Source organism: Gossypium hirsutum, chromosome A03 (assembly GCF_007990345.1).
Source record: "Gossypium hirsutum isolate 1008001.06 chromosome A03, Gossypium_hirsutum_v2.1, whole genome shotgun sequence".
Taxonomy (NCBI): domain Eukaryota; kingdom Viridiplantae; phylum Streptophyta; class Magnoliopsida; order Malvales; family Malvaceae; genus Gossypium; species Gossypium hirsutum.
The window spans coordinates 88,175,495-88,201,513 of NC_053426.1; the positions used below are offsets into that span (position 1 = coordinate 88,175,495).

The following is a 26,019-nucleotide window of genomic DNA, read 5'->3' on the forward strand; positions in this document are numbered from 1 at the left end:
GGGATTATCATGGGTTCCCACTTGACATCATCACCACTCACATGTGCCCTTGTTCTTTCCTTCCTTTTCTCTAATTCCTTCTTTCTTTGTCTGGCATCTGGCCTGAACCCCAAACCAAAGCGGTCATATTTGTCCTTCAGCATAGGCACCTCAACTATTTCCTGAAGACTCCTCCCAAGTCCCCTTCCTGGTAAAGCTCCTCTTCCAACCATCAATTGTAGACTCCTTGTGGTTTTGGATAATTTTGGCGTCGGAATCTTACTCCCCTCAGTAATGAATGTCACATTAACAAATTCTAAGGACCGAAATGAACATTCGATTGCTTCGTCATCTGTCTCCAAATATGGTGCATCACTGCTTACAGCTGCAATGATATCCTCTTCAGCATTTATCGTTATCAATCAACCCTCTGATACTAACTTCAACTTCTGATGCAATTATGAAGGCACTGCCCCTGCTGAATGTATCCAAGGTCTTCCTAAAAGGCAGTTGTATGAGGGTTTGATATCCATAACCAAAAAGTCCACCTCATATGTAGTCGGGCCAATCAACAAAGGTATTTCTATTCTACCACGACTCTTCTTTCTGTGCCATCGAATGCCCGCACTATATTCTGACACCCCTTCATGTGCGAGCTATCCACAGGTAATCTATTTAATGTAGACAAGGGCAATACATTCAACGCTGACCCATTGTCTATCAAGACTCCCGGTAGTGTGTATCCTTTGCATCTGGTAGTGATGTGTAGAGCTTTAGTGGATCCCTTACCTCCTGGTGGTATTTCGTCATCGTTGAAGAAGATGAAATTATCAGCACTTATGTTATTAACCAGCTGATCCAACTTATTGAAAAAGATATCATTAGTTACGTACATCTCATTTAGCACTTTCATCAATCCATTGCGGTAGACCTCTGAATTTAGGAGCAAAGCTAGTATAGATATGCGAGCTGGTTGTTTATGCAACTGTTCCACCACGCTATATATTCACCATGTTTCAAAAATTTCAGGAATTCTTTAGCTTCCTCCTCTTTCACTGGTTCATTAACAGGCAGCTCAAACTCAACAGGTTTTCCTTTCTTTTGTTCTGCTATCGGAGCTTTTCCTTTTACAGGTTCTGTTCGGGTATTCACCAAATCATAGCTTCTTCCACTACATGTGTGAAAACCCATATCTTGATCCTCCTTAGCTGAACACTCCTTCCCCGGGATTGTCACATTACAATCACAACTTCATGGGACCCTTTTGTTGTTCTCGTAAGAGAAAACTGCTGGTTTCTGAATTATAACCTTCGGTGTCATTTGAATCCCCACCTCATTTTCCGGACGTAAAATGATGACCACAGGATAATTGACCTTTGGGGCCCTTCGATGTTGATTCTTACGTGCATATACACCCCTCTTATTTAGCCTCTTCATAAAATTCTATCTCCTTGTTGTCCATCAGGCCCTGAATCAAAGCTCTGAACTCTTCACATTCTTAAATTTCATGCCCCTCTTCATAATAGAATTCACAGTAGCTCTCAATCCCTTTACCGTTCCTTTTTAGATCTGAAATAACTAATCCCCTTTTTGCCATCTCTTTCCAGACCCATTTCAAAGAAGTTTTAACTTCTGTAATGTCTGCCTTGATCTTTCTCCCTATATTTTCACTTATCGCGTTTACCCCGCCATCGGCATGATTAGGTAACGGATTTTATGCACTGGGTGCATTATCAAACTTCACAACGCCCACTTTAATAAGTCTTTCAACTACTTTCTTAAAGGCAATGTAGTTTTCTATTGAATGCCCCAGAATTCCTGCATGGTAGTCACATTGAGCATTTGTGTCGTACCATTTGGGGTACGGGGGTTGTAATGGCTTTAGGTAAAAAGGGGCCACCACATGTACATCGAATAAACTTTGATACAACTCCTTATATGGCAATGGGATAGGCGTAAATTGAAGCTTCTCAATGTTTTGCTTTGTGCCCGACTCTTGTCTTAATGAACCTTGACTCCCGGTAGTCACTACTCTCGATTGATTAACGGTAAATGATTTTGAGTACCCTACGTTCGTATTGTTCACCTTATGTTCTTTTTTTCGCGGGGCTGACCTTTCGGTATTTTTCCCTGCCTCTATCCTTCCACTTCTTATTGCATTCTCGATCATTTCTCCAGTCATTACCACGTATGAGAAGCTTTTTGTGGCACTTCCCAACATGTGTATAATGAACGGGGCCTTCAAAGTGTTGATAAAGAGCATCGTGGTTTCTTTTTCTAAAAGCAGCGGTTGAACTTGTATGACAACTTCTCTCCATCTTTGCGCTTATTGTCTGAAACTTTCATTTGGTTTCTTCTCCATATTCTGTAGAATAATCCTGTCAGGAGTCATATCCATCACATGGCTTTATTGCTTCATGAACGCTTGGGCCAAATCTTTCCACGAACTAATCTTGGTACGACTCAGCTGATTGTACCACTTAGATGCTGCCCCCACTAAACTGTCTTGGAAGCAATGAATCAGTAGTTGATCATTGTTAACATAACCAGTCATTTTTCTACAAAACATGGTAATATGAGCTTCAGGGTAGCTCGTTCCATTGTATTTCTCAAATTCTGGCATTTTGAACTTGGGAGGAAGGACTAAGTCTGGGACCAAACTCAGATCCTTAGTGTCAATTTCGTGATGACTATTAGCGCTTTCCACTGCCCTAAATTTTTCCTCCAGCTATTTACACCGTTCCTCTAATTGCTTTTGTGATTCCATCCTTGTCTTTTCTTCTTCTAGAACTTCATCCAAATCAGGAACAAGCGGATAATTCGGGTTATTAACAGGGTTAGTGCTTGAGCCAACTTAGAAATTCATTGGTATCGAAGCTCTAGCCTGAATCTGTTGAGGGCTGATCGTAACAGATGGTCTCTGCAGATTAATCTTAGGTTGTGTTGGTACATGTGTTGGAGTGAAGCCAGGAGGATATTGAGGGTCTTCATTATTTTCCCCAACATTATCCATAGGACCCATTCCCTTATCCATCCTTCCTATCAGCAATTAGGACAACTGATTCATCATCTCTCTTTGAGATTCCATCATTTGATCGTTCATCTCTTGCTGAATCTTGGCTAGCTACTCTTGCATCTGTGTCTGCATTTTTTCCTGCATGTCCTTTTGTATTTGCTCCAATTTTTCAAGTCTTTTATCCATTACTTGGTCTTTTTCCTTGTACCGTAGGGGTGCGTACTTGGTTGGTTTTTGTTGGTTGCCAGATTACTGAAATAATTTTTAATTAATTAGAATCTTTTTATAGCCTTTAATGCATATGATATAATGTAATGCAAATGCATGAATGCAAATGAGGCATCAATTTTGATTCAATTCCATTTAGAAAACTTTACTAGAAAATAAAATTATTTACATAAAGCTGAGTTACAAATAAGACTTCGCCCTAATGCTCAGAGTCTTAATTTTCCTAAGCAACGACGCTAGCTCCTGCCCCTGATCTGACTCCAACTCGTGCTTCACGCTCAGTATGTCCGCTTTTACCGCTAAAGCTTGCAAGTAATTGGCTACCTCCTGAATCTGGGTTATGGCTTCCCCCATAATGTAATCCCTGTTTCTGACTTGGTCTTGCGCATGATGAAGCTTTGAAAAACTTAATCCGCATCTCACAGCTTTGTAATGACGCTTCTAATTCTTCTATTTTTCCTTTCATTTCTTCTACCTTACTCAAGCTTGCTCTCAACTTCATTAAAGTATTACGGCTTCGATACAGATGAAGAGAATTCTCGAGTTCTACCACTCTAGCCCTTAATTCACCTCGTTTATTTCTGCTTTCTGACAGACTCTTCTCTAAATCCCCATTTTACACCTGAGCCTCTAGAAATTTCCTTTCCCATCAATCGGCTTTGGTCTTTTCCTCTCGAATTTCCTAGCGCCATTGTTCTAAAGTTTTACCTAACCCAGTAGTCCTCATAGACAGGTGTAACTTCTTATAATCTGTCTTCAAACTGTCCAGATCCTCTTCGGCCTTACTTTTCCCTTTTCTCAACTTTTCAGCTTCTGACTTCTGAACATCAACGTCTAATCTCAGATGCATCTTTTCTTCCTCTAATTGTTCGATCTTTTTCCCAAGCTCAGAACTCTTCCTTTCGAAGTCTTGCTTTATAATTTCCAACTCTGACGGGGCGACTTGTAATTGTTCCTCCATTGGTCTGGTGCTTTTTACACTTGGTCTAGGAATATTGTCATTGACCCTTTTTTTAAACCATCCATTATATTCAGGTGTCACCATGGACCCAGCCAACCTCTTCATCCAGCGAGTTTGCTTCCAAGCATCAGATAGTTCCCGAACTTTTTTCTTATAGTGGTCACAATTATATGGGAATTCACACTGAGCTAGCTCATAAGTCGTGGGTACAAACTACCTCGATTTATACTGTCTTAATGCCAGTAAAAGAGTATACCCAGTGGCTCCCCAAATTCTTGACAACGGTACCCAATCAAAGTTCCCACATCGATACAGGATCTCATCAGGAACCATCCAAAAAGCTCTCCACTTTATATCCCCCTCTTTGAGGTTTTGAAGAATTTCCATCCACTTCTCCTCTAAGATATCCTCTCTCCTTTGCATAGCTGCCTCCTCCTTTAACGGGGAATAACCTTCAGAAAAGACCCGGTAAGAAACCTTGTCTACTTTCCAAAAATTCCCATGAAACCACACCATCAACAACTGTGCACACCCAATAAACCGCCCCTCGCCTGTCTTTCAACACATGCTCAAGGATCTGAATTCTTAACCAATACTGTAGGTACAGGTGTGATTCCCTTCTCAAGATGGTCGAATAAATCAGTGACTGCCTCATCCACATGCCTTAATCCCTTGTGAAAAATTACCAATCCATAGATGCTTAAGGCGAAGATATCAACCCTCTTTCTTTCATCCGGATGTGTTAAAACCAAATCTCTCAAATTCTCCCAAGGAATACATTTACTATCCCCCTTTTGTTGAATCCGAGCAGTGACCCAAGGCTCGCTCATCCTTGAAATATTCATCAATTTCTTCGCAAAAGTTTGACCATTAAAAACCTTGGCATAAGCTCTTCTAACTTGAACTTTTGGACACCTGAGCAGGGTAGTATATTCCTCCACAGTAGGCACTAAATCCACTTCCCCAAAACTGAAACACTTGTAAGCAGAATTCCAAAATTGAACCATAACTCAGAACAGATGCTTGTCCACCCTAATATCTAGCAAGTAGGATATATCACCATAGCTTTAATAAAACAACTATTTGGTTCCTTCATCCCAACGAGCCCATATATCTCTCAACTCCTGCAACTCATTCTATGCTACATTGACGCGAGTGAATTTCTGCAACTCTGATGTATATCCCTCTGCCAGGCTATCCCCTTTCTCCGATTGTAACTTCTCTGACCATGCGCAGACGGCCGCATTATCCTCAACTTTATTAATAAATTCATTCTCCATGTTAAATCTTCTAACTTAGTAATCGAATACAAATCAACACCTCCTTTAGTATGCAATGTCATGTAAAACACAATCAAAACAAAATACAAGTTAGTATCAAATATAAGTAATAAGATACAAGCAAAAACCAAAAATAATCAGAACATAGATATAGGGGGTAGCTCTTAAGGTTCACTATATGTGGTTCGATTCTAGAGAGAAGGTACCTGAACCAGCAGATTCCTCAATCCTTACCCATTATAGGCTCATATGGATCGAGTTCGATTCAGGGGAATACATTTCCCTATGACCATGCAGAGATGAAAATCTCACAAAATCATAGGTACAGATGTATCCCAAAAGCAATCAACTAGCCCATGCGGAGGTGAAAACCTTACGAAAGCATAGTCTCTTACTCCCACTTAAAGGTATAACCACAACGGTCATGTAATGCAATGCAATATTATTCTACAAGACCCGAACCATAACAATCATACCAACAAATGCAATCATAATTTTCAAAACAAATTTTCAATATTTCAATAAAAGGACAACAAATAATCAATTTTATGGCTTGACTCTCTTAAAGGGTCCCTAGTGGAGTCGCCAAGCTGTCGAAACCATTTTTTTGTTTTGATTTTGAAAACGATGGGGATCGACTTTTAAAATGAAATATGGAGTCGCCACCAATCCTTTTTTGTTTAAGTGTGATTGGATCACCTAATAAAATATTTTATTCTATTTAAATCAATTTTGGCCTACGTAAATTTGAGAAAACGGGTTCGGGAGCCGGTTACGTATGAAGAAGGATTAGCACTCTCACTACGCCCAAAATTGGTACCAAATTGATTAAGTACTGTCCTTATGTCTAAGGTTTAAAGCTATTTTTGAAATATGGTTCCTTATAAAACATTTGAATGGCTTAAGTTGGTCGTCAAAATTCTCTTATTTCAAAAGTATACAACATCACATCCAGCACAATAGGACACGATCCTTTATACCCTCGAAAACACGATAAATTTTTGACTTCCAAAAGTTTATATATTGAAAATTACAAAAGGATGCCCAAGTATTTAGTCCAACAAAAAACCGAAACCCAGCATGGTAGGGCACAATTCCTCGAATTTCTAAACATTGAACATTGCCTTGCTTTAGAATTTATAAAACACGAGTGAAATTCTAAAGGGATATTCAATTATTTCAAACCGGAAATCGAAACCCAGCACGATAGGGCATGATTCCTCGAATTTCCAAACGTTGAACATTGCCTTGTTTTAGAATTTGAAAAACACGAGTGAAATTCTAAAGGAATATTCGATTATTTTGAACAAACGAGATATCGAAACTCAGCACGATAGGGTACGATTCCCCGAATTTCCAAACATCAAACATTGCCTTCGTTTTAAGGAATTTGCAGACGAATAATTGTAAAACCAGCTTACAACGCATTAATTTGACTTGAAATAAAATGGAATAATTAATTTTAAAGAGTTGGACCTTATAAATGACATTTGTAAACCACAAGAAAAAAAATAAAAACATGGGATAATATGCATGCGTAAAATACGATAATGGATGGATGAAGCTAATATAACTTATTTAACCAATTAACCAAGCAAACAATTAACCCAAAATATAACAAAATTCACAAGCATGGGTGAACAACAATTGATCTAATAATACATAAAAACGAGTAAACACGATGTAGCAAATATACATGAAATAACATGAAGATAATTAATACATTAGACATCGAACAATATAAAACCAATATGATACAAAAATAATTTCTAAAAATGATGGACTAACGAGCAAATAACATATACTAGAACTTGAAATAATCTATAAGAAAACTAAAGAACATATATATTTGAAAAATTGATGTTGCAAAAAGAAGACATTTAGATCGAATAATATGCCAAATATTAAAAAATATATATATTTACAAAAAGATTGACAATGTACACACAATGAAGGAGAATTTAAATGATACACAAAATATAAAAGGATAGTAAAAATAGATGATAAAATATGATCTTAGAAGATAATTATGCACACAACAGATTTTAAGAAAACATATGCATATAAAAACAAATTTAGAAGCAATTATATATAAAAGTAACATGAAATTAAATGTGAGTCTAGGATTAAATATATGTACTAATTTACATAAAAACATTAAAACGAAACCATATATAAAATGTTAAAATAATATGATATAAAAGAATTTTAAAATGGTGATTTTATAAAAAAACAAAGTGGAATTATTAAAGTATCTCAAAACCTATGAAAATATCATGAACTTTAAAATAATAAATATCTTAAATGGAAAGTTCAATTAAAATAATATACATGAATAAATGTATAAAAATATTTAAATGGAATATTATACAAAATGTTAGAATAATATAACGTGAAGATTTTAAAACCATAATTTTTTAACAAAGTGAAATTAATAAAGTAATCTCGACACATAAAAAAGGTTTAAATTAATTATTTTAAAAATAAGCATTATATAGATAATAAATTTAATTAAAATAAGTTTAAAATAAAAGGGATAATATGTAAATAAAATAAATTATTGGGATAAAAATAGGGACCAACGTGTGACACGTGCGAATTCACAGGGATCAAATCTGGAAATATTCCAGATCCCAAAACGCAGTGTTTAGACACAAGTTAAGCTGCAATGACGCACAAATCCCAGGGATAAATTAAAAAAATAAAGAAAATGTGGACAGGGCCTAATTGAATGTTAGCACGAAAAAGGAAGGACCAACGCGCAAATATTCCCTCTCCACGGAAATGCGCGGACCCTAGGGGCAAAGGATCGGGTCGGGTCAGATAGGCTTATGCGACGTCATTTTTGAGGCCATGGGAACAAGCCTTAAATGACGCCGTTCCCACGCACATATAAAACCCCCTTTATACCGTATCCCCTCATTGCTCCAAACCCTAACCTCCTCCTTTGTACGAGCCTCAAAAGACCCTAGCCGCCATTTGACCACCCCGAATGGTGATCAACGGAGGGAGATCTGCTCGCTCGCTAACCCTGCTTAGGTCCTTGCCTTAAGGACCACCGATTTCAAACCCAAAATCCCATCTCGACTACGATTAAAGCGAAGGAAATAAGGACTCCACTGGTTCGTTCGTATAGGTAAACCTCTTTACTTCCTTTTACAATTTTTATACTCAAAATACACAGTATGTGAAACCAAAGAAACAAAAAACGAAGAGGAAAACAATCGGAAAAGAAGAACCAAATCTGAAAATCACGTTTTGATTTTTGGTTGCTTTTTTGTATTTCAATGCGCGTATATTGTGCATAAAAAAATTACAATGACAAAGTTTTTGGCTTTATAGCCAAATGATGAAAACTAAAAAAAATACAATCTTTTTGTCCCTTCTTTCTTTGTTTTGCTGTTGTTTTTGTCCCTTTTTGCAGCTACGGGGTGTGTGTGGCGCGTGTACGGGGGCTGTGCGCTGGCGTATGGAGGCGTGGGGGTGGCTGTGGTGCCAGGAGGCCGTACGGCACTGGCGGTTGGGGCCTGGCTGCGGCGCAAGAGGTAGAAACCCTAGGGTTTATGTTTCTAAAGTATTTTGGGCCGTTTGGGCCAATGTAATTTTGGGTCTAGGTTTATTTGGGCTTGTATTGGGTTTGGGCTATGGACCATTTGTAATTTAGGTTTTAATTTTGGGCCCTGGACTATTTAAAATTAGACTTTATAATACTTTTATTATAATTTATTCTCTCCTTTTTTTGTTTTGTGTTTATAAAGGCCCGGGCCAAAATTGGGCCTTACATATATTATATTCAAACATATAAGTTAAATTTTACCAGGTGACACATCTCAATAAAAAATTTTATAAATTGTATAATTTCACATCAATTATATCATATGCCTATATATATTATATACAAACATATAAATTTTGGAAGTAGTCATTTAATTTCTATATTCTAATTTAATTAACTAAAAGTTTAAAACAACACCAATGGTTAATATTTATTGTAAACTTGTTGTGATCAAGATGATGACATAAATAGGCAAGAAAGCGGTGAACCACTCATCTTTCTAAAATTTAGATGTTCATTGATTATGGATTTTGACATTTTCTGTTATATTTTTTAAAAATGAATGAACCACAAGACGCTAGAAAGAAGGTCGAGTCTATAGACAGTGGAAATTAAAGATTCCTTCCAATTCCAAACGATTTGTTTCTCATTTGTCAAGTTTATTATTTTTATTCCAATACATTGGTATTCTTCCAAGAAAAAGGAAGTAAAAGAAAGTTGTTTCAGATTATTGTTTTGTTTGGATTGTAATATCTAGAAAAAAAACAACGTGTTTGTTGCAATGGATACGTTGGGACTTCTCAGAATTAGGGTTCGAAGAGGCTACAATCTTATTATTCGTGATAAGATAGCGTCTAGCAGTGATCCTTATGTTGTCATCACCACCACTCAACAGGTTTGTTGTGTTTCCTTCATCCCCTCTCAACTTAGGAGAAATTTGATTGTGTTACTTTCTACTTTTAACTATACTTCTGCTCAATGCTTCAAAAGGTCTGAAAAGTTATGTTGGAAAAAATTCTCAAAATTTACAATCAAGTACTCGTTCCCAAATGAGTACTCATGTTAAAATCGGTTGCTATTGTATTACCCAGAGCGCTTCTTTTTTTTTTTCCTAGAACAAGTTGACAATTGCCTATTGTTATTTCACAAATGAGCACTCATATCTCAACTTAAGCCTATTGTTTTCATAAATTTTTATATTTTTATAATTTCTAATATTTTTTAAAACTTTTTTTTAAAATATTACTCTTTTTTGTTTTGTTTCACACACAGTCCTACATCATACCTAAATCTATTCTTATTAACTTCCCTCTCGTCGCGTCTTCTCAACTAAAATAATTACTCACCACTCATCTTCAATCACCAAACACTAAACTCATTGCCTCTTGGACCTCCTACTCAGCACCCTATACAAGTCTATCACCATCACACTTCAAGTTCACCATTAAAACCAAATCCAAGCACTCCAAATAACAAAAATTTTCTACAATTTTATTACAATTTTATAATTTTTATAACTTTTTAATACTTTTAATAAGTTTTTATAACTTTTTAAAATTAATTTATATATATTTATATAATTTCTTATAGTTTTATTTTATTTTATAAGTTCTATAATTTTATATTATTTATATAACAGTTTGATATCTTTTTCATAACATATTAATAATATTTTATAATTTTTTAATATTTAATAACATTTATAGTTTTTCTATAATTTTTATTTTTTCCAAGAAAAAATTATAAGATTTAACAATTTTGAAACTTAAATAATTAAAATTCAATTAAGCCCAAGAAAAATAATTAAGATCAATTAAGCCATCCATGTTACCATTTTTCCACATCAAATGCCATGATAGTCACCACCATCATTATTTTTACACATCAATTACCACATTAGCACTCAATGGTCCATTTGGGGCTTGATAGAAAACCATATTCTAATGGCTTAATTGATTGCTAACTTTTGATTAAGGACTCAATTGATTGCACTTTTTGACAAATGAATCAATTGATTTTTTTTTAAAATTATTTTAAAAGAGCTTTTTTAATACTTTAGCCTTAGAATTATAATTAATAGTGGGCTAAAAACTGAAATATATCCAGACTTAGGTCGGAATAAATGTGGACAGGACCCATATTTAACTTTAAAATAATCTAGGAAAGAATTGACGTATAACATTTGTACAAGGTTGAACTTGAACTTGGGAAAATCTCAGTGACATAATATTGCACCACAACTAAGGTATCATTGGTTTTAAGCTCTTTTCAATCTAGTTGACATGCATAAGAGTATCTTTGAATAGTTTGTAAGAGGCCTAATAAAGCATCTTATCTAGATGAAACTTAAAACAACTTAGTATATAAGTTTATAAGATTGATACCATGCATGATAAGATTTGAAACATATTTGTGAATTAAAAATCACATTTAAGAAAATTTTATTTAAAACAAAGACTTCATTTATTAATTAATATCTATAAAACAAATATGTAAGAAATCCAACTCACTATACAAATATGATGGCCAAAATTATTACAACCACAATATACAATCAAACGTAAAACTTACTGATTCCATCTTTAGAATTGTTCAAGTAACATCAAACTCTTTTTGAACGATACTTAGCTTAAGTTCCCAATCTCTTTCCAATAGGTTTTTTTCTTTTTTTTTCTTTCAAATTCTATAAGAGTTTTTTTTCTTCTCTTGTTCCATTCCATCACATTTTTTTCTTCCTTCAACATTTTCTTGTATGTTCCCTCCATCTTATCTTCTATACCATCAATCATTGTTATTACTTGTGTTTGATTTGATTAAGTCAACCTCCTAATTGGTTTTGGCAATGAAGACAACATAGTTTCTTACGTGTTCTTCATCATTTTTATTATCACTTTTAGAGTTTTTATCGCTCCAAGTTACATTAAAAGATTTCTTCTTTCTTTAGGATGGTTGCACACTCAGCCTATATATGTTTAAACCCGTCGCATTCATGATATCAAATGTCTTTCTTCTTCTCTCTAAGCTCATCTTCATTAGCTATGGTTTTAGCTCTATTCTTGTTGGCATTTGGACCTCTTTCATTACCCTTCCTATTGATATTTTTTGTAAGAAGGGCCAATTGCTATTGTAAGTCTTTCGTCAAGGCAGTTGATTCAGCATCAATTGCAACTGAGGCTACGACATTTAGAGCAATGTTCTCTAATTTGATTCAATCTCTTTTGGCCTCTTCCAGGTTTATCTCAAACGTTTGAAGGGACCATATCAATTATTCTACTCTTATTGTGTTCATGTCCTTGACCTATTCAATGGTTGTGACTTTGATTAATAATCTTTCCGACAGAGATTGCATCAACTTTGTCAATAGTTTTGTTTTTGAGTATTCTTCGTGGGCAAATGTTTGATCAGTTATATCACACAATTTTGCATAAAAATCAGTCAAAGTTTCATCCTCGTTAGCATTTGCAACTTTGACTACTTCTCTCCAGTGGTTTCCTTATAAGTGGTCTCGAGAATTTTCCAAGCTTCACGTATAAAGATGCATTTGAAGGTGCAGCTAAACTCTTGAAGGTCAACTTCATTAGAACTAACTTTTACGGCTTTGGAAGTGTAGCTAGTAGCTTTATCCTCTTCAGCATGCTAGTTTATCTCTGACTTCATTGTGCGAGTACAATCATTATTTGTGGTCATAGATGGCTCCTAATAAGCTAAGCTTTTTATGCCTTACTTAAATGAATGCTCTATTGTAAAAAGTTTTGTGATATTTATAATTGGATCCATCTAGCATAGGGGCTGGACATTAAGCTTTCTTCCTTTAAAGGGACTTTCATTTTTTGGAAGCTGAAAGTAAACCAAGTAAAAAAATTGAGAAATTTCAATTGATATATTTTCGGCCAGTTTAGTTGGGAAACTTAATTAGGGTTTGTTTGTTTACATGTAAAAGGTTTTAGGAAAATTATTTTCTGCATTTTCTTGTATTTGTTTCACAGAAAACAGTCTCGTCAACAGAAAATAACTTACATGTCAACATAAAATAAGCTATTTTTCTTTAAAGAGACTTTCATTTTTTGGAAGCTGAAAGTAAACCAAGTAAAAAAATTGAGAAATTTCAATTGATATATTTTCAGCCAGTTTAGTTGGGAAACTTAAATAGGGTTCGTTTGTTTACATGTAAAAGGTTTTAGGGAAATTATTTTCTGCATTTTCTTGTATTTGTTTCACAGAAAACAGTCTCGTCAACAGAAAATAACTTACATGTCAACATAAAATAAGCTATTTTTCTTTAAAGGGACTTTCATTTTTTGGAAGCTGAAAGTAAACCAAGTAAAAAAATTGAGAAATTTCAATTGATATATTTTCGGCCAGTTTAGTTGGGAAACTTAAATAGGGTTCGTTTGTTTACATGTAAAAGGTTTTAGGGAAATTATTTTCTGCATTTTCTTGTATTTGTTTCACAGAAAACAGTCTCGTCAACAGAAAATAACTTACATGTCAACATAAAATAAGCTATTTTTCTTGTAAAATGACTTACTGTTTTGAAAAGCATAAGTCATTTTCTGGAAAAGATCTCCTCTATAGATAATTTTATTTTTATATAAAAAATAACTTAAATCAAGGTTAATATTATTATATTGATAATAAATTTTATTTTTATTTTTAAAAATATTTAAAATTATTAATATAATAATATAAAATATTACATTTTTCAATATTATTAAACATACATATTTAATTATTTATATTTATTCATATAATAAATTATTAATATAATAAATTATTTAATATTTAAATTTTATTTTAAAAATAAAATTTTAAAAAATAATTTTAAATAATATTTATTACAATTATAAATATACTAATATAATAAATATTTTGTAGTATAAATGTTAAAATATATTATGAGTCTATGTATTCTTCACAAATTTGTAATTTAGTCTTTGTACTTTTATTTTCAATAATTTAGTCCCTCTAAAAATCAAGTCCAATTGTTAACATTGTTAAATTTTTTGTCAACGTTGTTGATATCACATTTTTAAATAAAAAAACCTCATTTAGTAGTCATGTAACTAAAAAAATTACATTGTAATGAATATGAATTTAACAAAAAACTTTTAATAAATGCAAAAATAATGTAACATATAAATTTATAGATAATAAAATAAACTCAATTAAAAAAATAAAAAGATAAGAAAATCTCAAATGTATATTTGTTTCATTGAAAACAATTGAAATATTTTTAAGAAATCTGTCAAACAATAGAAATATTTTACACGGATTCATTTAAACACCATAAAATATGAACTTTTCCAAGAAAGTAAATCATTTTCTAAAAATTATTTTTTGGAAGCCATTTTCAGTAACGAACAGACCCTTAATCAACTTTGCTTTTCCTTAAAAAAAAACTAATTGAACCCTGTGTGGTGGTTAAGGCGTTCACCATCCTAGGTGTGACCTAGATTCGAGTCACGTTAGTTGCGTTACCGCCCTAAGTGTGGCGTAGATTTAAGTCGCACTAGTCGCATTGTTATTAGAACTTTGTCCTCCTCTTATAATTCACTAAAAAAAACACTAATAGACTATTTAACACAAATTACATTACCCAAAAAAACACAAGCTACAAATTTGATTTGGTTTTAACGATTTTTTATAATTGAATTGGGGTTTAAGTTTATGTTCATGTAATGAATTTATTTATTTTAAAATTATAAATATATTTAATATATAATTTAAAGCCAATTAAATTAATTTTAATTTTTAAAAATCAAAACCAAACCAATTTAATCAAATTGTTCAACTTCCCAAACTGACATTAAATCGAACTAATTAAATTTTACACTAAAAAATTGAAATTGATTAGTTCAATCAATTTAGTCCATTCTATCCGATTTTTGCATACCTCTACAACAAAGAATAGGATTCCACCAAATATATCTAGCGTATGAATTTGATGCCAATTGAAAGTGTTGAGGTTATCAATTCGTTACTCGTGCAATTGTAACTAAAGATAAAATAATTGCCAAGAACAAAAAGTAAATGGACACCAATAATTATTGGGTGCAGTGGTAAATTACAATACACTTTTAATAGAAGATGCATGTTCAAACTTTGGAGACAAAATTATTAAGAGGGATAATCACGAATCCTGAACATAAATTATAAAATGAACATGAATATTAAAAAAAAAAATCTCTTTACAAATAAAGATCCTTACGGATGCTCCATAGCATGTTTTCACAAATAAGATCCAGAGATGGTTGGTGTCAACTGTAATGATTTCATAAAAAGAATGAAGGTTTGAACAATTGCTGATACGTTGATTTCTCTGACATTAATGTTGCATAAATTGGTACAGAAAGTGAAAACAAACGTGGTGAAAAAAAACTGCAATCCCGAGTGGTGTGATGAAGTGAGCCTTTCAATCAAAGATCTTAATGATCCAATCGAGTTAGTAAGTAATATATCTGATTCTGCAATTTGTATGCATGTATATACATGAATGAATGTGAATACTATTCACCACTACTACTTGCATGGAATTCCATTTGTGTTTTGCAGACGGTGTACGACAAAGACACGTTGGGTGCGGATGATCCTATGGGAACTGCAGAGATTGACTTAAAACCATACCTAGAAGCGGTGAGGTTGAGGAAAGAGTTGCAAGAACTCCCAAATGGCTGTGCACTCAAGAAAGTACAGCCAAGTGGGACAAATGACCTCGCTGATGAGAGCCGCATTCTTTGGGAAAATGGCAGGATCACCCAAGATATGCGTCTCAAACTCAGGAATGTTGAAAGTGGGGAAGTTTTAATCCAAATAGAGTGGGTTGATATCCCTGGCTGCAAGGGTTTGGATCCTGATTTCTGAACTATATGTATGGCTTCAACTATATTTATTCTCTCTACTTTTAACTCTTTTCGTATACCTCATCGGGGAATCATCAGTTTTCTTTTTTTATCGTAATTTGAAAACCAAACTGTAATTCAACTCCTATGTTATAATGCAGAATAACATAAACTTAATAGATGGTTTTGATTAATTCCAATTAATAATTGAATTTGAATCCAGATGTAATGACTGACCATTTAAAATCATGGTTACAATGAGCAAACAAACTGCATCAAATTCAATTGTTTTGCTATTTGTAAAATGTAAAATTTCCATTCCTGAAGCTATGGTTTAACAATGGAATACTATTTTGTCAACCTGCCCAAGCCGAGCCTACTAAATTGGATCCTATTGAAATCTATTTGGCTCAATGAGAACTTGAAATCCCATATCCCTTATTAAAAAAGCTTTCCACTTTGGAGATGAAGTTATGGCTAGTTGATCGCAAATGGGAAGACTCACATATTTTATTTTAATATATTTTAGTATTACAACTTCTTTGGAAGAAATAGAAATATATATTTTTTAATTTAAATGTTAGAAAGATTTTATTTGAATATTACTCTAAGTTTTAACAAAATTGGCTTCAAGCCCTAAAACAAATGAATGCGTCTGAAATTATAAAAACAATATTTTTTAATATTATTTCTATTCAACAGAAAAAGAAAAATAGAATTATTTGTAAAGATGTGTGGGACTCTTTGCTCAGAATGCATCGATTCATCACCTTCATATCAATAGTATATTACAGCAATGGCTTGGGGTTGATTGGTTAGACGTTGGGCTTCTTGTTGGCTGCCAGTTATGGGATGATAAAAGATTATGTCAAATCCTGATTTTACATTATTTTTATTTTTTTTAATGGGAGGATGATAAATCAATTTTTTTTTTAATTTTTAGCATTTTTAGTTAGATTTAAATTTTTTTCAGGAGGAAAAAATTGAAAATTAAGTAGAAAAATTTGATTTGTTATTTCCTTATTGGAAAGGAATGGGGATGATGTGGAATCACAGTTTTATACAATCCGTTATCGTTGTGGGATATAATGACTTACAAGTAAATTTTGTTTTCAATTCAAACATAATTGTGTTAAGAAGAATATACTTTTTTTATATTAATCTATTTTTAAAAAATAAAAGTATATTTTTAAATATCTGTAAAATCCATATTTTTCTGATTTTTATTTTTATTTTTTGATATTTTTAAATTTCTGAATTTTGTATTTTTTAAAATTTTCTCCCTATTTTTTTCATTTTATCTATTTTTGGAAAAAATATTTCTTTAATTTCTTGAAATTTTATAAAATTTTCTAATTTTTTCTCATATGTTAAATTTTTTTGAAAATTTTCTGATTTTTTTGACTTTTTTTTTGTAATTTTACTCTCTTTTTTTATGTATTTTTAAAAGTAAAATTAAATATTTTTAATTCTGAAAATTTTATATCTTCCTTTTGTTTTTAAAATTTTTTGAGATTTTTTTGAATTTTTTGGTTATTTTTAAAATTTATTTCAAGAAAATAGGAATCGTGACATTGTGAGAGCACCACGCCATCCTCTTTTTTTTTTTAACACCGTTAACAGTTGAGGAAAAATGATACATGATTTGAAACTTCGAGTACTAAATTGATAAAAAAAATTCTTTAAGTATGAAAGTGATAATTGAGTGCAACTTTGGGAGGTAAATAGTACGTTTACCCTTTCATTTATTATTTTCTATCATATTTATATTATTGTAAATACTCTTATATATTTTTTAAAGTTATCAAATTATTATTATTACGGATTTTTATTTACCTAGAGTTTCAATTTTGTATCCACAATGATTCAACTTTTATCTACTATAACTTTCAGATAACATGCAGTGCTTGAGTAAAATTTGTTGAGAATGGTAGAAATTTTAGGGTAAAAAAAGCATAATATATATTAAATAATAAAGATATGATAAAATATAAAAATTCCTATTACTTGTCTTTTTTGTCATAATTTATATGTATTAGTAAAATTAAAGTGATGGACAATTTGAACATTGCAACACATCTATGAAATCAATAATCTCTGGAAAACTCATTTAAAGAAAAAGCTGATATTGATCCAATGGCCCTCAATTCAATGCCCTTGCTAACCTTGAAGACCACCTGGACAGTAGTCCTCGTCTATTCCATGACCAAGCTTAAAGATTTCTCTTAATTAATTGATAATTAATCTAAACTAATAATTGCACCTATCTACAATCCTTTTCAACTTTAATTTATAAACTAGCAAAATACATCGAATTAGCATTACAAAATTGAAACATACCATACATAACAAGTATCCCAAAACGGATCAAAACTCTTTGCCTAAACCAAACTAGAAAACAATAAAAAAAATTACCTATTCTCAATACTTACGAATCTTGTTCATGTATTTTATTTTCATCATTTTTAATTATTGTATTTTTTAAATTTTAAAATTTCACTTCTCACTAAATGATAACAGTTAAATTTATTAAGTTCTATTATTTCCAAAATCTGATACGGCAAACATTTTATCATATATGTAATATCATGTTAACTTGTTATTTTTTCTTGTAACTTTCTAAAAATTCAATTAATGAATTAACTATTTTCATTTGCATCAATATCGAAAATTCAAATTTTGAAAAAATAGAGGGACTTCAAATGATTCAAGTGAAAAATATGAACTAAATCTATAACTGTATGCATATTATAAAACTAGTAATTAAATTTAACCAAATAAATTTAACTATTATTATTTAAATTAGGACTAAATTTGAAAAATATAAAAATTATAATTGATTAAATAAAAATAGATAAAATAATTCCCTAACATTTACAAAATACAGAACTAATAGCTAAATTTAACGCAAATGGCTCCTAGAATCTTCACATCCCACAAAACAAGTGTATCAAACATCAACATCTCACAATTCATCATGGGGCTCCTAGAATCTTCACCCATTTTTAGCCTTGTCTAAATGGTCTCTGGAACTTACCTTTGCAAAGCCTTTTTGTTGGGCTGGGTCCATGAGTTTATTATCACACTCAGATATTATGATATTTTAATTCCCAAAAATAATATTTTAAAAAACAAATTATTTATTTAAGTAACCATTTAAGCCCTTAATTTTACCTCTCTTTTTCCCCTAATTTTCTTTTTCGTTCTTATTTTTTAAGCAAATCTTATATATTTTCTTATTCAAACTATAACAAGAGAAGGCAGAATACAACTTTTTTTATGAAATATATTCATTATTTTTCAAATAATTTATCCTGCAGCTTTTTCCAAAACTAATACTAACAAATAAGGCCCGAATTGGTAGGTCTACCTTATTAAAATGCCAGAACTACATGCATTTATCTCCATATGTATAAAGCCTTTAGAGTAGAAGCCATCAACAATTGTATCGACACGTGTCCCCGATAAACCCAGGATTTTAGTTTGTACTGTATAAACCAATTAACATATTATTTTGATTGAAGACTATAGTATAATTGTCGAAATCATTTTTATTTTAGAAAAAAAGGAGGATCGATCTTAAAACGAGTGGATTCACCACAAATCCTTTTGTTTAAGTGTGATTGGATCACTTGATAAAACATTTTACTCTATTTAAATCAACTTTGCCTACGAAATTTGAGAAAACAGGTTCGGGAGCCGATTACGTGCGAGGAAGGATTAGCACCCTCGCTACGCCCAAAATTAGTACCAAACTGATTAAGTACTGTCTTATGTTTAAGATTTTTTTAAGAAAAACTTTGAAATATGATTTCTTTTAAAACATACAAATGACTCAAGTTGGTCGTCAAAATTCTCTTGTTTCAAAGGAATACAGCATCACATTCAGCACGATAGGACACGATCCTTTATACCTTCGAAGCCACGATTAATTCTTGACTTCTAAAAGCTCATACGTTGAAAATTACAAAAGGATGCCCAATTATTTAGTCTAATGAAAAGTCGAAACCCAGCACGGTAGGGCACGATTTCTCGAATTTCCAAAGATTGAACATTGCCTTGTTTTAGAATTTAGAAAATACGGATAAAATTTCAAAGGAATATTTGATTATTTTGGACAAACGAAAAATCGAAACCCAGCACGGTAGGGCACGATTCCTCGAATTCCCAAACATCAATCATTACCTTTGTTTTAATGAATTTTCAAATAAACAATTGTAAAACCAGCCCAAAACACATTAATTTGACTTGAAATAAAATGGAATAATTAATTTTAAAACAAAAAGTTGCAAATTACAAAGTAACACTTACGAACGAAAGGCGAAATTATAAACATGGACAATATGCACGAATAACGTACTATACTTGGTGAATGAAGATAACATAAACTTAAGAAACAAATCAACAAAACAAACAATAAAATATAACTAATCAAAGAAAAATATAACCAAATTTTCAAACATGGATGAATAACAATTAATATAATAATACAAAAAAACGAATAAATAATATGCAACAATAATATATGGAATAATATAAAACAATCAACACATAATGTACAAAACAAAATAGAAATTAGGAGCCAAAATGATACAAAATAATTTTAAAACTATCAAATATACGAAAATTTACGAATGAACCACACATGCTAGGGTTGGAAATAGTTTACATATAAGTATATATATATATTAATAATTATTGAAATATTATGAAAGAAGAAACTTGGATCAAATATTGTACAAAATATTTTTAGAAAATGAAAAATCTATTTAAAGTTGACAATATACATACAATAAAAGATAGCTTAAATAATATATAAAATATGAAAATTTTTTATACAATAAAAATATATAATAAAATATGTTCTTATGGAATGAACTATATACACAATAGATTTTTTTTAATATATATATATATATATAGATCTAAAAGGAAATGTATGATCATAAATAGATTTAAAAGAAAATACATAAAATAATATAAAATCAACAATACATACAAAAAAGAATAATGTACAACAATTCAAAACTGATGATATAGGAAACATTTACATATATATAAATGTAAAAAAAAAAGAACTTTGTAACGAAACAATATAAATGATATACAAAATAATATATATATATATGAATAAATAATATACATAAAATACAAATAGCTTAATATAAATAATATATGCAAAAATAAAAATATAATATTCAAAGCAAAGAATGTTCATAAAAGAGAATTTTAAAATAAATAATTTATATAATAAAACAAAACAAAAATATATAAAAGGAAAATAAACTAAAATAGTGAAATCAATAAAATAATTCAAAATAATATACTAAGATAATATGTCAAAAAAAATGAATGATGAATAATTCATAAAAATACAAAAAATATAAACTAAGGAACTAAATTGGAATAAAAACAAAATTAGAAGGATAATTTACAAATAAATCAAATTGTTAAAACAAAATTAAGGACCGGAGTAAAATGTGCTCAAATGATCAAGGATTAAAACAGAAAATGTCCCAAATCCAAAACACTGCGTTCAGGCGAGGACCACATTGAGTTTACGCTCAAAATCCAAAGGAAATTTTAAAAAACAAATAAAATTCAAATAGGGCCAAATTAAAAGTCAGTGCAACAGGGAGGGATTAATTGCCCAATTATTCCCTTTAAACAAAACGCGCGGATCCTCACGGGTAGTGGATCGGGTTGAAATGGGTCACCCTATACAGTGCCGTTTTGAGGCCATTGAAGTTGGCCTAAAACGACAATGTCTGATGCCCTTTATAAAAACAAAAATAAACCCTAAAATGAGACACCTAGTCATTTTAAAAAACAAAACAAAACCTAAGCTATTCTCTCTATTATTCGGCCGAACCAAAGGCTCCTTTCAACTGCCGTTTTGCCTCCATACTCGACGGACGATGCTAAATCCGACTCTATCTAGAGTCGTATAATCCTCATTTGAACTTTGATTTCAACGAAGCAAACAAGGACTCGAAGGCGTTCTTCAAAAAAAAGAAAAGATAAGTCCCTTTCCCTCTTATATTTTGCGTGAAAGGTCTATGTGCCGGAATAAAGAAAAAAACAAATTGAAACATGGAAAAATAAATCTGAAATCACCTTAATTTTTTATTGCTTCTTTGTATTCAGTGTGTGTGTAAAAAAAAAATCCCCCATACATTGTTTACAAATGGCTTTTTATGGCCGAAAACCCCTTAAAAATGAAAAGAAATTGAAACTACAATCATTTTCTTTTCTGTTATTTCTTTACTGTTGATTCCTTGCTGTTATTTGCTGTAGCTATTAGTTTGTTGCAAGCGTGAAGGTCGTGGTGCTGCTGACATGGCGAGGCCGTTCGTGGGGTGTGACGCGAAGGCTTCCAGAAGCTTCACTTGTTTGGGCTCTATGAGCCTGCCTTGAAATCGGACGGTTGGAGGCTGGAAGCCATTGTTGCGGCGTGAGGAAACTTTGGTTTCTGAAAGAAATATTGGGCCTTTTGGGTCAACTTTGGGCTAGGGATTATGGGTTAGATTTAGTAATTGGGTTGTGTAGTTTGGGTTTAATGGTTAGGATTATTAGGCCATTCGGATTAGGTTTATTAGGTTAGGGATTAATTTGATATTTAATTTAATGTTTGGGTTTGGTTTGATTTAGGCTTGAAAATTTGTAAATGGACATTAGACCTTTAAATTTGGACCTTTTATTTGTTTTTTTATTTTGGTTTTTAATTTATTTTTCTGGGTTTATTGCGGGCCGGGAAAATTGGGCCTACTACAATAATGAATTTAAATAATTTGGGTGCATGAAAACATGTTAAAATGCTACAGTTCGATTTATGGTTTGTAGCTCTAATACGTCGGAAGATATAGTTATTTTCTAAAAATGTTGAAGTTCAAACGATTCCCATAACTATTACTACAAGAAAAAAGAGATGTTCAAGGGGAGAATAGTTGATGATTACAGGGACAATCAAAAGGTCTACCTCTTTGATGATAGTGAATATAGAAATATCAATAAGAAAATGTAACAGATAGTCCCAACAGAAAACAAAATGAAAAAGATAACAAAAAAAAATGAAAGAGAAAACTACGAGAGAGGTGAAGGGTTGAATTGAATTTTTTATATAAATATTTTTTTAAGAAATAGTCTTATTTTTGGAAATAAGAATAAAAGTATCTTTGATTAAGAATTAAATTTTTTTAATACCTTAGAAAGGATGGGTGAACCAACGAATAATAGCTTTGGTAGGGAGACAAAGAAAGTCCAGCGACGGGAGGAGGATCCACCAGATGAAGGGGGAGGTGATACTCTTATAGAACTTATTGCTCCCAAGGCTATTTCTTTAAGGGATATGGTTATGAACTTTCGGCAGGGGGATAGTCTAAAGGATATCTCTTGGGCAGAGGATGTCATTGAATTAAAAGAAGGCGATATGAGGAAGGAGATTATTGACAGTGTCCCATCCATTAATTTCTTTGATCGAGTTTTTTACTTATTGAGAAAATCATGGCAAAGACTTTGGTAGTAAAGTTTCTTGGGAGGAAGATAGGTTATAATGCGTTGTGGAACAAACTGTGCTCCATATCCAGCTGATGGACATTGAGCATGATTATTATCTTGTAAAGTTTGAATCAATTAAGGACTATACTATGTTCTTTCTAAAAGACCTTGGGTGGTGTTTGGACAGTACTTGATGGTTCAGCCATGGTCACCCCAATTCATACCCTTAGAACCCTTTCCGCATAATTTTGTTGCATGGATACATATCCTAGGTCTATTAGAAACCTTCTATAAGAAAAGCATTCTAAAGGAGATTGGAGAGATAATTGGAATTGTTATCAAGATTGATCTTTAAATGGATAAGGGTTCAAGGGGATAGTTTGCAAGATTTGTTGGTTAAGTGGATTTGTTGAAGCCCCTTGTATCGAAAATCCAGATTGCCAAAAGAAACCATAGAGTAAAGTATGAATCGCTTTCTATGATATGCTTTCACTGGGGTACTTACGGTCACATGAAAGACGACTACCCCCAAAACCATAATAAGGAACCAATCGATGGTGCAAACAATAATGTTCAACAACCAAAAGCTTCTGTCCAACAGCTAAATGTTTCTATGCAAGAAAGAGTAAAGAGTGAAAAAATTGGTGGCTGGATAGTGGTGGAGCGCCGACAACGGAGGCTGACCAAGAGGAGCAGAGCCGGTTTGAATGATAATCAAGAAAAGAATCTTAGCAGATCAAGATTAATGCTTTCACGAGTTTAGGAGATGATGTTGGAGAGATTTAAATAGGAAATACTTGAATATTTAAGTTTGCAAAGAAAAATAATTCTCAAGCAAATTTTTTGGTGGAATCTTTGGGAGTAGCTAAAGGAAAGCTTTTAAAAAAATAAAGGCAAAGAAATCTTTAGGAAATCAAATGAAGGGACACTAGTAGTAAACAAAGCAAAGGTAAAGGCCTGGTGAAGAGTCAAGCCCAAAGTAAAATATAGTACCTAAAGCAACCTTTGGTGGGCTCGGTTGGAGGTAAAATCAATAATGGGAAATTGGAAAGAAATAAATTAGGGCAAGGGTCAGGATTGATGGGCCTGACAGATAGGTCAGATGGAGTACCTTCATTGTTTAATTTTTCAGATTACAAAATCGAAATGGGTTTAGATCATACCCACCATATAGTTATCTTTGTTGAGGAGAATCAGTTCCCAATTTTAGCTGTTAGGAATAAATAAGCTCTTGATTCTGATATTGTTATCCATAATCTGATACCTTCATCTTTTCTTCCACCAGATTCGAAGAAGAAATTATCCAATTATGCTTTAAGATTAGGTCATAGGAGAGAAAATCGTGATCAGTCTGAAGTCAATGAGTCAACCCCAGTACAACAAGCTATCAAGGGGATTATTGATAGATTGAAACTATAAACCGAGAATGATAATTGATCTTCCACGATCTAGGTTGTTATTTACATACCTTTTTCACTAACTTTAACCTGTTTAATAGCTAAATCAAGTGATTTTAGTATATATTTATGTTTTTATATTTGGATTATCCAGTAATTTTTATTACACTTTAGATAATTAAATAAAGTTACATGGCCATGTAGGTCAAACCGAGAGTTAAAAATTACTATCTAGGCTGAAACTATTGCCAACGTCGCAACACTAAAGATAGAAGCAATTAAGGACAAAAGAGGGGGTGATATCGCGATGATGCAACATTTACTCGGTTAAATGAGCTGCATTTTTTTACAACCTAGCAGGGTTCGCTTCCCAATCGACATCTATGTACTTCACCTATTTAATCACCTAGAACTAATTCTCAACCTTTAAACTACCACAAAGCTATTCAATTCATCTTATCAAAATTTTTGACATGTTTATGGCAATTTTCACGAAAATTCATTAAATCCTTAGAAATCCTTAAAAAAAACTTTAAAATCAGTTTAGAAACCTTCTAATCATGTCAAAATTAATTGAATAACACTTTGAAATCACGATTTTACTCAAAAATTTGAAATACACCATTAACGACCTAATTTTCGACTTTTAATCAAAACATGCAATTTAATGATTAAAAACTCATCTTTAAAGACTACATAATATCTGAAACTGATAGAAAGGCAAAAGGTTACCTTAGATGGAAGAAAAATGAACTTTTAACGTGAATCTTAGAAAACCCACAAGTGAGGAAGATGATGAAATCAATGAGATTTTGGGGTGTTTTCTTGAAATATTATGTAGGTAATGACTTAAGTGATGATAGTAATCAAAAGGATGATGATTTAACAAAGAAAATCGAAGATGAGAGGTTGGGAGATTAAGGGACGACACAAACTAGCAAAAAAGAAGAGTTGTGACACCCCTAAAGTGACCCTAGTCGGAAAGCGGTCTCGGGACTGCTAGACCGAGTCACCAAATTATTTGAAAGTGATAATTATTGCCTAAAATATGTGAATGTAAATGTGTGAAAGTTTTAAGCTTCGATTTAGTTAATTGCATGTGAATTTAGTTGATAAGACTTATGTGAGAAAATTTAGAAATGTGCTAGACAAATGCAAGTGGCCTAATAGTGCATGTAATCAAAGGGGTGGACTTGCATGTCAATTTCCCCCCATTTAAGTACTAGTGGCCGGCCATGACAAGGGATGATGGGCAAAACATGTCAT

At 32.2% G+C, this 26,019-nt stretch overlaps 1 protein-coding gene and 1 long non-coding RNA gene across 2 annotated transcripts; both read left to right on the plus strand.

Moving 5' to 3' along the window:
* Nucleotides 1–8,132: 8,132 nt before the first annotated feature.
* LOC107886299 (uncharacterized) lies at nucleotides 8,133–9,190 on the plus strand. Its single transcript, XR_001680706.2, has 2 exons — nucleotides 8,133–8,600; nucleotides 8,889–9,190. It is a non-coding gene; the product is annotated as an uncharacterized lncRNA (long non-coding RNA).
* A 323-nt stretch (nucleotides 9,191–9,513) lies between these two features.
* LOC107886300 (protein C2-DOMAIN ABA-RELATED 9) lies at nucleotides 9,514–16,036 on the plus strand. The gene is made up of 3 exons (XM_016810200.2): nucleotides 9,514–9,915; nucleotides 15,370–15,465; nucleotides 15,573–16,036. Exons 1-3 carry the CDS (start codon nucleotides 9,802–9,804, stop codon nucleotides 15,879–15,881), a joined length of 519 nt encoding a protein of 172 aa, XP_016665689.1. The 5' UTR covers nucleotides 9,514–9,801; the 3' UTR covers nucleotides 15,882–16,036.
* Nucleotides 16,037–26,019: the final 9,983 nt, after the last annotated feature.

What these genes read in the sequence shown, in the direction of transcription:
- LOC107886300 (XM_016810200.2), top strand. Translation starts at nt 9,802, where the DNA reads ATGGATACGTTGGGACTTCTCAGAATTAGGGTTCGAAGAGGCTACAAT. An exon ending in TCATCACCACCACTCAACAG is followed by an intron (nt 9,916 to 15,369) that starts GTTTGTTGTGTT and finishes AAATTGGTACAG; the next exon opens with AAAGTGAAAACAAACGTGGT. An exon ending in TTAATGATCCAATCGAGTTA is followed by an intron (nt 15,466 to 15,572) that starts GTAAGTAATATA and finishes TGTGTTTTGCAG; the next exon opens with ACGGTGTACGACAAAGACAC.